The following is a 17,363-nucleotide window of genomic DNA, read 5'->3' on the forward strand; positions in this document are numbered from 1 at the left end:
ATTTGCCATATTGCAAACTAGTTGTTGTGTAATTGTATTGATATTTGTTCTTTGTTTGTTTTAATTTTTTGTGTTTTGTAATTAATTATATATTTAATTTTTCACATGTTAGATGGATTCTTCGTCAAGTCCAATTGATCTTGATTCAAATGAACAAACAATTAATTTGGAAGAGACCCAAACACCAAGACCCCCTAGTGCCCCTAATAATAGCAGTTTTCCATTTCCTAAGAAACGGAAGGGGAAAGATCTATCAATTGTTTGAAACCATTTTACAAAGGTTGATGGTTGTCCCATAGATGATCCTAAGGCCAAGTATAATTATTGTGACAAGATGTACGCTTGCTACTCAAAGAGGAACGAAATTTCAATCATGCAAAACCATCTGTCTTCATGTCTCAAAAATTCTCATAAACGTGGACCTTTAGATAGATAACAAAAAATATTAGCGGGTGAGGTAACACCTGAGGAGAGGGTTTGAGAGTAGGGGTGGCAATATGTGACACGACCCGTTAACCCAATACGAACACGACACGATAAAAGCGGGTTAGGGTTTAGCTTAACGGGTTCGGGTCAAAACGGGTTGACCCGTTATGACACGATTGCTTAACGGGTCACTAACGGGTCAACCCGTTATAACCCGTTAAGAAAATTAAATTTACCTTATACCCTTAGACCTAAAGGGCAAGGAGGACGCTCCACTTCCTTTTTCAAGTTCTAAATTTGTTTAGATCTGTATTTTAAATTTTTTATTATATTTGGGATTGTAACATTAATATATTAACATTATCTGTTTTGTTTATTATATTTGGAATGTAATTTTAATAATGAATATTATTACAAATTGTGTGGATCATATTTGTTTGGATTATAATTTTAGACTTGTAGTTAGTTTTTTATTTTTTATAGATATTATTTATATTTAAATATTTATATAAAAGCAATTAAGTCAAACGGGTTGAAACGGAACGGGTCGTGTCGTGTCGTATCGTGTTTGTTCAACCCATTAACGTAAACGGGTTGAAACGGAACGGGTCGTGTCGTGTCATATCGTGTCAATTTATTTATTATTCATTAACGGGTCATAACAGGTCGTGTCGTGTCAACCCGTTATCTTATCGTGTCGTGTTCGGGTTTGGAATTTTGACACAAAATCCTTAACGGGTCGTGCTAGTGTTGACTCGTTAAGTATAATGTACATGCCTTGACACGACACGAACACGACCCGTTAACACGATTTGACACCCCTATTTGAGAGCATGATAGTAGTGTGATAAGGAATATTATAACCCACAAATATATTAAAGAGATTGTGAGGTTGGCAATTGCAGAAATGATAAACATCGATGAATTGACATTTAGAATTGTTGAAGGGCAAGGATTTAAGAAGATGATTTGGTTGCTTGAATCTCGATTTAAAGTGCCATATCATGTCACGGTTGTAAGAGATTGTATGATACTGTTTGCATAAAAAAATGTCAACCTTAAAAAGTTGTTTAAAGATGAGAGAATGAGAATTTTATTGACTATCGATACATGGACATCGATAAAAAATCTTAATGATTTATGCCTAATTACACATTTCATTGATAGTGATTAGAAATTGTAAAATAAATTATTAATTTTTATTTAATTTCTAATCATCAAGGGGATATTATTGGAAAATATATTGAATCATACCTCCTTGATTGAGACATTGATAAGATATTTACTGTAACTGTTGATAATGCTAGCTCAAATGATATTGCAATTTCATATTTGAGTCTTTTTTTTATGAGGAATGTGTTGAGGGAAAGTATCAGCACATGAGATGTTGTGCTCATATTTTGAATCTTATCGTGAATGAGGGTCTGAACGAGTGTAATGACGCTATTATAATGGTTAGAAATGCGGTTAGATATGTGCGCTCCTTTCCTGCAAGATTAGACAAGTTTAAGAAATATGCAAAGAAAAAAGAAAATTGATTGTAAAAAAATATTTTATCTTGATGTGCAAATCCGATAGAATTCAACTTACATGATGTTGGAGGCGGCTGAGAAATTTGAGAATGCTTTCAGGCGAATGAAGAGTCGGAACTACAATTTTTTCATTTACTTTAATGATGGACACATGAGGCCTCCTAGAACTGAGGAGTGGGAGACTGCGGGTTTTGGTGAAATTTTTGAAGATGTTTTATGATGCCACTTGTTGATTTTTTGAAACTTTATATGTCACTACAAATACCAATTTTTTAGATATTTGTATGCTCCAAAAAGAGTTGGTTAGGCTATGTGAAAGTGACTATAGTTGTTTGATAAATATGACCATAAGCATGAGAATGAAATATGATAAGTATTGAGGTTCATTAGATATGATGAACTTGTTGTTGTTGATTGCAGTTGTGCTTGATCCATGTAGTAAGTTAGGGTTTCTTACTTTCCACCTTGAAAAAAATTCATGATGAGACTTGGGCTGAAGAGTTAATATCAAGTGTGCGATAGTTATTAGCAGACTTGTACGCAGAGTATAATGCTACGTTCGGTTCTACCTCGATTAGTCGAGAACATGTGCCACCTCCGATATCTACACCCATAAAAGATGGTGAAGACAATCATGAATCACAATTGTTTTATGAGTGGTTAGTAGCATCTTCTGCCATTGGATCTACAATTGCCAAAACAGAGGTGGACTGGGATTTATTAGATGGTTGTGACGTATTCAACCCATCCTTTGACTTGTTGATATGGTGGAAAATTAATAAGCCTAACTATCATATACTTGCGAGGATTGCACGAGACTTGTTAGCTATACTTGTTTCCACGGTTGTATCAAAGTCAACATTTAGTACATGATGTCGTGTACTTGATCCTTTTTAGAGTTCATTAGCTTTGAGAATCGTTGAGACACTTATTTGTACTCAGAATTGGTTGCGACATTTGTCAACGCTAATTGATATTCGAGAATCTATGGATAATGTGGAGAGTTTTGTGGTAGAATATAGTAATATTTTTCTCACTTAATATTCATTTACTTTTATAATTAATTCAATTTATTTTTCATTATCCAAATTTATTAATATTTGATGTTTTAATCTTATTAATATTTCTATATAGAGTTGAGAGAGTAATCATGCGTCACAACTATTGAAGACCGAAGACTGCTTGGGAATCTATTTGGATGTTGAAGATTCAACACAATTTTATTCAAGAACAATTATTGCTTACTTGCTTAAGACAATTTATTTTGGTTTGTAATGTGTATTAAACATTTAGTGGACTTTGTTCTTTTACTTATCTAGTAATTAGTATATAAGTAGTTTATACTTAGTAGTTACTAGTTAGTAATAGTATAAATGACATTAAAATAAAAATAAAATTGAATATTTAAAATGAATTTTAAGAATTTAGCAAAAAAAGTAAAAATGTTAATGATCTTGAATAATGAATTGAGCAAAAAAAAAAAAAAAGTCTGAAAAGATGTTGAATTGGATAAAAACAAAGGCCTAAAAAGGGCCCAAACCGGCCAGAAATGAGAAATCGACTGTGAACTGGCTAGAATAGATCTGGTTGGTTCCACCCCTTCAGACGATCAGTTTCGACTGGTTTTTCTTCCCCATAAACACCGATTAGTCGGTTTTCACCCCTAATAACTACATCAGTAACAGAATATATGGGTGTATCAGCTAATTACCCGTACTGAACCGTTTCTAACGGAATAAAAGTGGAAGTAGAAATCGCTTGCACGTTCTCGTTTCAGATCGGTTAATTTTGGTCGAGTAAAAAAGCAGGCCATGCCAGGTACGCCGCTTAAACTTCTAGCCCTGGCCCAAATCCTAAATTGGAACAGTCATATTTCGCAGAAAAATTTCATTGGCAAGTTATTGTGAGATAAATTTTTTACTGCATTATCATGACATAATTCAATTCATAAAATAATTTAAAAATTCAAATTTTATAAATCAAATTAATAAGACATATCACACTAATTTACAAGCAAAAAGATAAATTTAGATTCTTTAGAACTTGGAAAGGAACTTGTCTTTCGGCCTCGTTTGAATGTTGAGATGAAATGAGAAATATGTGAATAATACTGAAATGATTTGAGTTAAGATCTTGAAAAAATCTATTTATCATTTATTTTCTCATCATCTCATGATGTGACATTATCATATGATAGGTTCACAAGTGAAATATAATAAATAGTCTTCAATCATCTAATGTCACATTATAGGATGATAGAAGGATGATGAAAATTAAGATGATGAGTAGCATTACTTTAAGATTTTTTTTTTTTTAAAGAAGAGGACGGTATCCCAATTTTATTGATAACCCTCACTTGTGGCGTAAGAAAATCACGGTTACAATCAAACACCTGAGGGTTACACATATTCAATAAAACCAAAACCTAGGCATCAAAAACCCTAGTCACTAAACCATAATACAAAGATCATCCCTTATAAAATGAAATTAAATCAAGAAAACAAACTCTGAGCAACAACCTGCTGGAAGAATCAGCACATGCATATAAAGAATTAACCAAGGAAACAACTGCAAAATTGAGAGAGTACCTCACGACAAAATCCTCAAGTAAGGAAGACAAAGTCTATCCATACGAAGAAGGCCCCTTAAAGTGCTGGGTAACTGATCTCTGTCAAACCAATCCATATTTAAACCCTCATCTCCCTGCTTAGCAAGATTACTAGTCTATCACAACAAATTTTGAGCTCATCCTAAAAATTCTTAAGATACCAAATATTGCACTCGCCCTCAATAATCCAGCTAACCAAAAGTTGAGAATCAGTCTTAATCTCTACCCGATGAAAACCCATCTAGATGCACCTCCTGACCCCTTCTAGTAAACTCCTCATTTCAGCAAAATTACTAGAACCATGACCTGAGGAAATAGAATAAACCGCACATAATTTACCATTTGCATCCCGAATAATGCCCCTAGTACCAGTCAATCCTGGATTACTCAAACTACTACTATTAGTATTAAGCTTAACCCTCTCCTGGAGGGGCGGGTTCCATTTCACAATAGTCACTTTCTTCACTTTAGGAGTAGAAACTGGAATATCCAGCCTATTTAAAAGGACCATATCCTGACTAGGAAGGCGCAAATATTTTGTGTTCCCCTGCATGATTCTACGAATCTAGTCCTTAATACCATACCGAACCGAATCAATTGTATTAGCCTTCCCTTTATACCTAGCTTTGCAATGTCTTTCCCTTCATACTCGAAGATGTTTTATAGGAGTTTGAAAAATGTGAAAGAAAAAGTTGAATAAAAATATTATAAAGTTATAATATTGTTATAATATGATTTTTTAATATAATTTTTATTTTGAGATGTGAAAAAGTTGAATTATTTTTTGTGTTTTGTTTAGAAGTTAAAAGTTATAATAATTAGATAATGATTAGATGAAAAAGTTGAAAAGTTGAAAAGTTGAAAAGTTGAAAATTTAAAATTAAAATGTTTATATTTATATTTGTGGTATTTGAATATTAAGATGAGATGTGATAAGAGCACTAGCATTGGCTTGGGCAAAGTTGAAGATTGACCAAAATTTAAATAAGTTGTACAGAGCATCCTCATTGGCTTGGCCAAATGAGGAGATTAGCTAAAATTTAGATAATTTGTACCAAAAAGATTCTACATTGGATTGGCCATCTCCAAAATAATTTAAATTTCTGCTACAGTGATTGACCAAATATAGATAACCACAATTGGTTCACCAAACATTAAAATAATAATTTCTCACTCCAATTAAGTTTAATCTCAATTTTATTTTATTAGCATTAAATAAAATTTGAAAATATGATTTTTTTAATATTAATTTAATTAGAATATAATTATTGTTAATATTAAATTGGTAGAATTATAAAATGTGATACAAATAAATTAAATAAAAAAATTATTAATTTAATAATATTTTATTATTATATAGAGAGTAAATGGCTAATCCAATATGGAGATTGAATTTAAATGGAATAGGCAAATGCAAAAAAATGTGATATTGGCTAAATTTTGAAGATGAATTTAGCCAATCCAATGAAAATGCTCTAAAAAGACCCCACATTGGATTGTGCATCTCTAAAATAATTTGAATTTCTGCTATAGTGATTAGACAAATTTGAAGAACCAAATTGATTCATCAAAAGTTAAAATAATAATTTCTCACTCCATTGAAAATATGGTTAATGAATAAGAAATTTAGATAGAAATTTGGATAAGTTTAATCTCAATTTTTGGTTATTAGTATTAAATGACCATTGAAAATATGATTTTTTAAATATTAATTTAATTAGAATATAATTATTATTAATATTAAATTGGTAGAATTATAAAATGTGATACAAATAAATTAAATAAACAAATTATTAATTTAATAATATTTTATTATTTTATAGAGAGTAAATAACTAATCTAATGTGAGGATTGAATTTAAATGAAATAGATAAATATAAAAAAATGTGATATTGACTAAATTTTAAAGATGCATTTAGCCAAACCAATATTAATACTCTAAAATAAGAGAAACTATCTTACAATCAAAACGAAGCCAAATTTTATCATGAAATATAAATGTACAGTATGTATCACAGCATTTATTAAATTTTGAATCTTGTTAGAAAAAGTCACTAATGTTTATAAACTAGTTAATATTATAGAAAAAAAATTATTCCAACAATCATAAATATTATACAACTTACTTTGATGTATTCATACCTGTAGTTCTAGATCCTAAAATACCTATTTCTCTCTATCTCTATCTCTCTCTATCAAGACCCAACCTTCACTTTGCCCATTACAAATTTTAAGACATAAGATTCTGCTTGAAAATTGGACTGACGAGAGAAACGAGAAGAAATGAAGAAAAGCCGTTCAGTTACCGAAAAAATAATGTTCATCGGCATGGTTCTGGCCGGTCTAATGGGTGGTGCTGTGCTCATCTCCAGCTTCATCGGATCAGGAGATAACTACCTACTCTGCTCGCTGACCGGCGGCCCCAGAAGCCTCGCCGTTGCCTCTTACTCACCCACGGAGACCCAGCTACGAGCCATCCTCCACTACGCCACCTCGAGTGTGGTTCCACAACAGTCGCTGGCGGAGATTTCCGTCTCCTTTGAGGTCCTCAAGTCACGCGCGCCTTGCAACTTCCTCGTCTTCGGGCTCGGTCACGACTCACTCATGTGGACCTCGCTTAACCCACGCGGCACGACGCTATTCCTCGAGGAGGACCCCAAATGGGTCCAGACCGTTCTCAAAGAAGCCCCTGAACTCCGGGCCCACACGGTCAAGTACCGCACGCAGCTCTCACAGGCCGACAACCTGCTATCCTCTCACAGGTCCGAACCGCAGTGTTCGCCGCGAAATGCTGTCCTACGCGGCAACACCCGGTGCCGGTTAGCGCTGGATAACCTGCCGGATGAGGTCTACGAGAAGGAGTGGGACTTGATCATGATCGATGCGCCGCGAGGGTACTTTGCGGAGGCGCCGGGTCGGATGGGCGCGATCTTCTCAGCGGCTGTAATGGCGAGGAACAGGAAGGGATCCGGTGTGACGCACGTGTTTCTACACGATGTTGATCGGAGGGTGGAGAAAATGTTCGCTGAGGAGTTCCTGTGTAGGAAAAACTTGGTCAAGGCCGTAGGGAGGCTCTGGCACTTCGAAATACCGTCGGCCGCTAAAGTGAGCGATGGTGGCAGTAACAGTGTTCGTTTTTGCTAGAGTGGGCCGATCGACGATCCTGGGTCCTTCTTGTTGTCAATCTATTTTGTTAAACTGAGAGGCAATGATTAGTTTACAAAAAAATAACTACCGAAATTAATTATTAAGTGATAATTTTATGTTACGGAAAGGGAGAATCCGAATGAAGCATCTACTGATGGGTAATGGGTTTTCCCTATGCAAGTTTTCTTCATTTTCTTGAAAAATCTTGTGTTTTCTGTAACGAGGTTTGTTTGCGGAATTTTGAACTTTTTTTGTCTTTCTGATAAAGACATTTTGAAGAAAAATCACACATACCTTAGGAAATGTGCATGATTTTCTATGGATATTGTCGTAGTGATGGTGGGTGAGGCTGGGGATAAGTTAATATATATATATATATATATCTTGTAGTTTATGCAATTAAAGAATGAATTGGTCTCCACTCCACAAAAGTCTCAAATTATTGCTTGGCTGGTGCATTCCATCTCTCTCGCTATTAGCTTTTGTCAATACTTTTTTTTTTTGATAAAAGCTTTTGTCAATACTTGGACAGCTGTTTGTTGGTATAATTTCGATGAAAGTGAAAGCTTGCAAATATTCTTTCTTTAAATTTCTGGGGTCTCTCTGAGGAGTGTTGATGCCAAACTAATTTCTGGTCTCTCTCCAGTATGGATCGCGGAGGTTGGACTTTTCTATCCGAGTTAGGCTATTTACCTATAAATTTACAAGATTTTTTGTACAGTTGTGCTGCACATGAATGACAATTTTTATATATTGTCCATCACGTATTAAATCAATTTTTATTCTTTTAAAATAATAAATTCAATAATTGATGGGTGAAAAAGGTGTAGAGATTGATATGGAATATATTACATATTTTTCCTTATATAAAGTCGGTCTGACTTGTCAATGGACATTTCGAGAGATTCATCCATTGGGCCTAATGTCTCGTTGGGTTATATTGATGAGACTAAAATTTTATAAATAATAATAAAATAATTTAAGTTAAAATTTTTATGAAGTTTTAAAAAGTTAAAAGAAAAAAATGAATAAAAAAATTATAAAATTAAAAGAAGATTAAAATATAATTTTTTTATATAATTTTTATTTTAAAATTTAAAAAAATACAATTATTTTCTTTAATATTTGAAAAAATTATAATGATTAATTAATGATTAGTTAAAAAAATTAAAAGTTTAAAATTAAAAAATATTTATGATGTTTAAATATTAAAATAAAATAAAATAAAATGAGATGATTGGAAATGTTTGTCAAACCAAACCAGATCTTGGTTCAAAATTACATATTTATCAACCTACCCGGATGGGCCTTAATCCATGACGTGAGATCCAACCCTGCAAGGTGAAGCTTGATTTATCTTGCAACAAAAAGACGACAAAAAATTATTTTATGGTTGACAATTTGTCACAGTCCCCGAATATTGAATGACATGGGCTATGAGCCTTGGACTAGTTTCATATACAATTTCAATTTAGGATCTATTTGGACTACAAGATGGCTAGTGGGCCTTGGGCCTTGGGCCTTTGTTTTATTTACCTGTATGTTTTTAGTGTTAGCCTAGGCCCATGTAAGGTTCATCTCCTTTATGTATGAGCTAATGACTCTAAGGTTTGATCATCGAGAAAGTTATTGAATATTCTGTTTTCTACCTTTTATCATCTTTTTCATTTCTTCAATGGAGGTGCTCTCCTCGAAGTGAGTTATTTTTATGTATTTTTCTTTCAAATGATAGAGGTGTGTTACAAGTGATATCTAGAGCTCACGATCTTGCCATGGACTTGAGTAATGGAGAACTCCAAATATGTATTCAGAATTATCATCGTGCCCTCAATGATGAATCCTATAGAAATTTTGGAGAAAGAGTTCTTACAGTGAAATGTTCAAACGAACAAAATTTAAAAACTTTGGTTGAACCTTCCTTCACCATTTACTACGTGAAGCTGAACATCGAATATGCGTATGGAAGAAATATTTATCCGTTAGAGCAACAAACAATAACAGATGGAGAGGTTGTTGTGGAAAATGAGGTTACGTTGATGGAGACTACGATATTTGACAATGGGTGTCTCTTTCTGGATACATGGAGTGAAGAATTTAGCTCAAACAAAAAATTAGAACAATGGGAAGCAACTACTGATTCAACAGAGGAAATACAAAAATCAGCAGTGAAGGAAGACAAAAACGAGGTCTGATTGAAGGGGGAGAACGTTCCTTGTCTCTCGATTTTCAGTAGTTCTTTGAAATCCTTAGTGGAGTCTCATGACCAAGCTGCAGAGGAAGAATTATTAACGACAGTAAAGGGGGAAGAAATCGGTGCTCATCGAGAGGAGACCAAGGCAAGAGACCTAATGTTCAAGCTAGAAATCAGCTCTTGTGTGAACGTAGGGCAGCATGATAGTGTTGAAATCAACACTCCTTCATATACGAGCCTCACCAGAATATCTGCTACTACCGATCAAATCTTCCCCGTAGAAGGAATCCCAAACGAAGGACCACGCTTGGTTTGGCACCCTCCATGGAATGTCATCCACTCGCCTAGTAACCCAAACAAACTCCAAACCCTAGCTACAACACAACCTATAGGGGGAATCGCGGGTGGCTGTACATCAACAGACCCACACAAAAATGATGTTGTTACGTGAAAAATTTCTAGATTCACCCTTTCTTACTTTCAAATTCCGCATGGGTGAGAAACAGAGCCATGTATTCAAAGTTGTTGGTAATGAAATAGGAGAAAAGCCTCATCGCTTCACCTGGATGAAAATGAAAATGGCAAACGCTGGTTTGGAAGATCTGGCTGCAATAACTTCTCTTGCCTCCATCTGGATGAGTAATTGCTGGGATGACATATTGAGGCACCGGATGATGGAATTGCAGTGGTGCGAAATATTGAGAGAATATGTGTCGAGGAAAATCAAGAAAATGGAACCCACTTCAGATTACGACCCACAAAATTTTGAGAAGGAGACAAACCTGAGAGGGTACGTTGATATGGTAGGGCAAATTCGTGGTCCCCATGAAGCCTTCGATGATAGGCATGGTTATCCTGAAGGGCCTTTCATGTGAGGTCCTCCGATGCTTAGGCATCCTCCTCATCCTGCTTTGCTGGAGGAAGAGCTTGAAATGCAGCCAGTTGAGATTCAGAGGCTCTTAGGCGACAATAAGAGGCTAGTTGAAGATCGTAGGACTCTGCATCGAGAGGTTGGCGCTGCCAAGGAAGAGCTTCATCGCATGAACCTAATTATTTTCGACATTCGTGCAGTGCAAGTTCAGATCCTCACATAGGACACTTCAAGATTGAAAGCTGATAATCAACATAGTTCTCTTTTAAGAGCAGAGATTGATGGCATGCACCAGGAGCTTATGCATGCTAGAGCTACGCTTGATTATGAGAAGAAAACAAACATTGAGGTGATTATGAGAGATAAGAAGATTTCCGCTCATCTTTTGCTTGATATATTGCCACTAAGGGTTGTTTTATAGCCCTTTGATAGAGGAAAGGGGAAAGATATGGGGGAAACTCAATTGCTGAACCAAGCTTTTTTCGAAGATATAAATTTAAAGATTCCGCTGATACTAGAGATAATTTCGAAGGATTCAGGCTTATCTGTGCTTGAAGAATGCTATGAATTTCTCTACCTAGTATCAATTGCTTCTGAAGATGGAGCCTTGACATTGTATGAATCTAGAGGCATGAAAGTGTTGGCTTCTCAAATATCTACTTTTTTAGACGATTCTCATCTAATGGAGATAGCTACAAAACTGGTGATGTTGATACTAAACAAGCTGTCTTTGGATGTCATTGCTAATGACTACTTATTTGAGCTCTCGATGATTGTGTCAACAATGGCGAGGTCATTTGCAGTATTGCAGAATTCCTTGAAATTTCAATTGCCCAACCTACTTTGTACCATCATCTCATTGAAATATTTTGGCACCACTATATGATGCCCTTCGTGTAATGCCAAATGGATGTTAGTCATATTATATGCATGATGGTATTGCGGCCATCCTACATAGTCGTGTTGCACCTGCAGAGAGGCCGGAGGCTCTTATGTTGGCTGAGACTATGATAACCAGACTTGGGGGGCAGTGGTTGCTTCGTCAAGTAAACTTGCCATATAAAGAAGATCTGGTAATCTCTAGTGGAGGGAAAGTACTCTTACATTTGCAAGTTTTAGGAGATACGAAAATTGCCCATCAACTGCTTGATTTTTTTCTACTTAATGTCGTTATAGCTCCTGATGACGAGGTGAAAGCAATAAATGGAGACACATTCTTGGGAGGAGACGATTTTGATAATATGTTGTTGGAATACTTGGAGAGTGAATTTAAAATAATTGAGGAGGCAAAAGCAGTTCTTAGGCTTGCTCTAGTGAGGGTGACAAGCTTGGCATATGCTATTTTGTTTGCACATTCATCAAATTTCTTTACCAAGCAAGGGGCTACTATGAACAAAAAGGTTGTGCCAGGCTTTGAGAGAATTGGAATAGAGATGGTTTTATCTACAATTTCCATGAAAATTGCAGCTGTAGTTGAGACAATTCTGAAGGAAGTTGAGAATTTGTTAGCAAATGATGTTGGAAGGCTTCAAGAAGCAGATACGGCTGCCAAGTTTGTGGAAGATGGCAAGGATGAGTCTGCAAAAGAGGTTTTTGTCCAAATGTCCTCCCTATACGTTGTTTCTTTCAAGGCTATTTGCATGGACCTTGCAGGACATGATGTTAAAGATGGAAATTTTGATTGGATCACTGATGATGAGCTAGAAGTTAATAATTTACAGTTACAAAATAAGCATGGCAGCCAAACCGCACCTTGTGGACAAGGTGCTTCTATGGGGGATGGTTTGTCACAGTCCCCGAAAATTGAAGGACATGGGCTATGGGCCTTGGGCCAGTTTCATATACAATTTCAATTCAGCATCTATTTGGACTACAAGATAGCTAGTGGGCCTTGGGCCTTTGTTTTAATTACCTGTATGTTTTTAGTGTTAGCCTAGGCCCATGTAAGGTTCATCTCCTTTATGTATGAGCCAATGGCTCTAAGGTTTGATCATCGAGAAAGTTAATGAATATTCTATTTTCTACCTTTTATCATCTTCTTCCTTTCTTCAATGGAGGTGCTCCTCTCGAAGTGAGTTATTTTTGTGTATTTTTCTTTTAAGTGATAGAGGTGTGTTACACAATTATCTTCTGTATATTATATCAGCCAAATTTCATAGTCTGGAGGTTTGGATTATTTGCTTTTTCCCGTTGGAGAAGGCTCGAGTATTTGGGAAAGATAATACCGTTTCAGTTAAGGTATAAGAATGAAATATTTTGATATTGATATCGTTTTGGGATAATTTATATATAAATAAGTTAATTATATATGTATAAATTGTATTTCAAAATAACATTAATGGAAGTCTTAAAAAGTTAAAATACATATTTATAAAATTCAATAATACTTATAAGTTCTCAATCTAACTATTAAAAAAAAAAATCACTCATCTTCATCACGAAAAGAGGACTATGGATTTGATTTTCAATCCTCAAGAAAAGGGGATTAAAAAAATTTAAGAAAATAGTCTTCAGATTTGAGAATTATAGTGAATATTACAAAAATACAGTGAAGATATAAAAATCCAATAATTTCGGCCGTACACCAGAAACTGGCTAGTATTGATCAAAACGCGCCAGTACGACTAGTATTTGATCTGGTACAAAATACATACATTTCCTATACCGATCATTCTCCCGACACGGTAAATACTGTCCATATTAGCTAGTACGCACGGTATTTAAAACTCTGGTATTGAGGCCATTGCAATACAAAGACTATTTTTCAAGTTTTTAAAGTACAAACTACTTTTAGGTGCGAATATTTTTAGAGAAATATTGTAGCACATTTACAAAAGTAAATTTATAAATTAATATAATTTAGTGATATAGTTGGTACGTTAGATTGTAAAATTATTTTTATTATAAAATATATCTAATGTATTATATAAAATTATGTCAATTTATAAGTTTATTTTTAAAAAATCTCTTTATATCTGTAACACTTCTTATATTTTTAATATATGCATCTACTTATCTAGCGTTCTCATTCCTATATATTATTGTATTCTATTTGGTACTGCTTCATTGGGTTCTCAAAAGACTCATATCAAGTGATCCTAAACCAGAAGTGTTGATTCCTAAAATTACAAAGAAAAATCATTAATTCCATGGGTTTGTTTTTTCATCAGAGAGGAGGGGCAAATGCCATTAGGCCGATGAAAAATTCTATGCATAATCTCATATTATACACCACATAATTTTTAAATTTTTTTCTCTTACCACCAAATGTGTGATGTATAAATGACGAATAGAAAAACTTAATTAGTTTAGATATAATAAAACAAAAATAAAAAATAAAAATAAAAATAAGTGTGACGTATGAGGATGATAAATAACAAAACTCAATCATCAGTCATTACTTAGCCAAAAGTTTGAGCTGATACAAAAATTTGTGTAGTTTAGTGAAATTGACAGTTATTATTGACAATTACTATTTATCTTTATAGTGTGTATTTTTAGGGGGGTTGGTAAATCAGTAAGGAATCCCAAGTGTTTTAATTTATACAACGATCATGATTTAATTGTTATAAAGACATAATTCATTTGGATGCTAAGATTATCTCAAATCATTTGAGAATAATTATGAATAGTAGTGAGTTAAGATGTTTGAGTGAGTTTTGTGTAGGAGTGTGGGTCTCATTGAGATATATTTGAGATGTATTCGGATATATGAATCAAATTGAGATATGTTTAACTTTTTATGAAAAATTAAAAAAGTAATGGATCCCATTAATGATTGGTTTGTTGTTGTAGTGATAAAACTGCACGACCCGCTTGAGATAACTTTAGATGGGCATGCTTGTGCACGTTTGTATGCTGAGTATAGTCTAACGTACGAAAATATTTCAGATCACTTAGGTATCCAAATGTAACCTAAGTCTATACACTTTATTGATGGATTTATTTACATTAGATATTGATTTCATGTTATAAATTCGTAACTATGTACACAGTATTCTTTTTAAGTCATATTGTATAGAACTCTTCTAAGATGTAGAAGCCTCGAAAGAAGCCGTTCTTGAATCACGACTGACAAGAAGTCTGTTAGCTCAGTACTTTTCTGCCAAGTGTGAAAATTACGGTTAACACCACTATATGACATTCGTATGCATAAACATACAAATGTACGCTAATTGGTGCATTAGAAGTCTTGTTTCAAAACGCAGATTATTTAGTCAAGTTGTTATATAATAATTAGTTCCATCAATTTCCTTTTACCTGCCTCATAGTCACAGGACTTCTGCATTGGTTTTGTCATAGGCGTGCCCCGGCCCGGATAATCTGACCAGGAGCATGCTGAAATCAACCCCATTGAGTTGCAATTTTCACATGAAGACGATCTTTCCTTCTTAGAATATATCAGAACTTCAAGAATCAAAATAAATGTCAGATGGGCTATAGCTTCTTAAATAAACATTGTTTAAGAGGCATAAACAATGAAAACCTTTGATACCGTCCAGTTAGAGCACCAGGGTTCTCAAGGTTGTGGTGGGAAAACTTGAAGGGCTATTATTCTATGGATCTGTCAGGAACAAAAGGGAATACAAAACATGGTGCATAAAAGGTACAAGGGGTGAAGCTGTTCTAGACTCACATCCTTAATTATCAAGTACAAGCCCTGCTAATTAGTTAGGAAACTAGGCCAAGGATGCCATAGTATCAAATGACTTTTTCCTGATCAGGAGGCTAGTAATCTTGGAAGGCTGACCGTGTTTGTTATCAAGTAAACACAACACAAAGTCAGGCCGGTGCAGTGCAAGGGCCAGCCGCTCCTCGCCAAAAACCAGGCCTGTTGCGTCAAGCAGAACATGCCATGAGTTCCGGTGTGCCTCTGAGATCCAATGCAGAGAGTACCTGGTCCCACTCAAATAGACTGGGTAAGAGAAAAGTCCCTTTGGAATGTGCTTACACTTCCTCCTGAAGTACTGGCTTAACTGTGACCCTTTGATCCTCAAGTCCAACCAAGTTTCTGGTGCTGCAACCACCTTTGATTCTTTTTGAGCAGCGAATTCCCTTATGCGATCCAACTCCTCACTGATAATGGTCATGTAGAAATTGCCCCTGAAGAAGGGATAGCTCTCCCCAATCATCATCATAGCATCCTTGTAGTTGGGCATGAAAAGAACCAAGTAGTCCTTCTCTGATAGTCCACAATGATCCAAGGCTCGGTTCCTAGCCTGGATTTCCGGGATTGAAATGAAACTCCCTTGAAAAGAAGATTTCTTCGTGAGGATATCAAGAAGTCTAGATGGGTGCAACAGGGTTTTGTCGAGGTCGGAGAGAATACTAGTGCAAAGACTCTTGGGGGACTTACGTTTTTCGTCTGGTAGGCCGGTCTCTGAAGATGCCTCCTTAATAGAGAGATTATCGAGGTGATCAATTTTGTTGGTGTCCTCTTCCACAAGACCATTGCAATATTGAGGGTACTTTGCAAACACATACTGCTGAACATATTGCATCTCACTCGGCGTTATCGGGCCTGACCACCTCAGGTCGAGGCCATGCAGAGTGGAAATGGCTTCGGCAACCAAGTGAGCAGGTATCACACTATGTGATTTCTGTTTTCAAAATAAAGTTGGATCAAATTATATCTTATTTGGAAGGAGGACACAGCAAATAAATCATTAGTAGTACAAGCAAATGAACTTGCCTTGAAAACCATACTGCTTGGCCTGCTAGTTTGTGATTTGGCCAAAAGAGATTCCTCGAGTTCATGTTCTAGTACCACATCCTAAGCATCAACAAAGTGGGAAATTATCTCATAAAAACTGAAACAACACTGACAAAGGTAGGAACAGAAGTGGGAAATAAGTACCTTATTAGACTCTCCATCAAGAATGACCTTTTCTTCCACGTTCCTTCCCATGTTGTCTTCTCACGGCTTCTTAGAAGTCAAGCCAAACTATAGGCATGAACACTTAAAACCAGGAGACAAATAAGAAATAAATGGGAGAAAGCCACAAAGATTGATGTAAAGAAAGACCAACGTCACATGAAGAAGGGGTTGCTCAATTAATGGATTATTAATTGAAGCATGAAAAGAACTTAAAAAGCAACTGATGACAGCAAAGACCCACAAGATGGAAATGTACAATGCATCCTACAAATGATGCACAAAAAGAAAGAAAAAAAGATAGAAAAGATAAAGAAATTAGATTTCTAAAAGTGAGCTAATTCATTGACTTTGAATCACATGAAGCCGCATTACTACTAGAAAAACATATTTGGTACAGATTACAGAGCCATGATTGGTGTGCAGAACCTCTCATCGCTTTCCACTGATAATATCGACCCCAAAATCCCATTTTTAAAACTTATTTGACTGGAATATTACTATTCCTAATGAGACCAGATGAAGCCAGGAAATATGTATATATATATATATATATATATATATATATTTTGAAGGTGCTATTGTTTATGTGCTTAAAATGAGCACTTGGCTGATAATTTACTGCAATATTAATTATTATAATATATTCCGGTTAGGCTCCTTCAAGATCAATCCAAGTTGCAGAGATATTCAAAAGCTATATGAATGGCAAC

The 17,363-nt window shown here is 35.1% G+C and overlaps 2 protein-coding genes across 2 annotated transcripts; one reads left to right on the plus strand and one right to left on the minus strand.

Moving 5' to 3' along the window:
- Window positions 1-6,620: 6,620 nt before the first annotated feature.
- LOC109003188 (probable methyltransferase At1g27930) lies at window positions 6,621-7,834 on the plus strand. Its single transcript, XM_018981222.2, has one exon. It carries the CDS (start codon window positions 6,850-6,852, stop codon window positions 7,708-7,710), a length of 861 nt encoding a protein of 286 aa, XP_018836767.1. The 5' UTR covers window positions 6,621-6,849; the 3' UTR covers window positions 7,711-7,834.
- A 7,353-nt stretch (window positions 7,835-15,187) lies between these two features.
- Window positions 15,188-16,993, minus strand: LOC109003186 (molybdenum cofactor sulfurase-like). Its single transcript, XM_018981220.2, has 3 exons — window positions 16,633-16,993; window positions 16,468-16,548; window positions 15,188-16,375 (listed from the first exon to the last, which is right to left on the minus strand). Exons 1-3 carry the CDS (start codon window positions 16,681-16,683, stop codon window positions 15,455-15,457), a joined length of 1,053 nt encoding a protein of 350 aa, XP_018836765.1. The 5' UTR covers window positions 16,684-16,993; the 3' UTR covers window positions 15,188-15,454.
- Window positions 16,994-17,363: the final 370 nt, after the last annotated feature.

Source organism: Juglans regia, chromosome 13 (assembly GCF_001411555.2).
Source record: "Juglans regia cultivar Chandler chromosome 13, Walnut 2.0, whole genome shotgun sequence".
In the NCBI taxonomy this organism is placed as follows: domain Eukaryota; kingdom Viridiplantae; phylum Streptophyta; class Magnoliopsida; order Fagales; family Juglandaceae; genus Juglans; species Juglans regia.

Excerpts from the sequence above, each read along its gene's own strand:
- LOC109003188 (XM_018981222.2), top strand. The coding sequence starts at position 6,850 with ATGAAGAAAAGCCGTTCAGTTACCGAAAAAATAATGTTCATCGGCATG.
- LOC109003186 (XM_018981220.2), bottom strand. The coding sequence starts at position 16,683 with ATGGGAAGGAACGTGGAAGAAAAGGTCATTCTTGATGGAGAGTCTAAT. Across the intron at positions 16,549-16,632 it reads TTGATGGAGAGTCTAATAAG|GATGTGGTACTAGAACATGA; the intron begins GTACTTATTTCC and ends GTTGATGCTTAG. Across the intron at positions 16,376-16,467 it reads CAAGCAGTATGGTTTTCAAG|AAATCACATAGTGTGATACC; the intron begins GCAAGTTCATTT and ends TTTTGAAAACAG.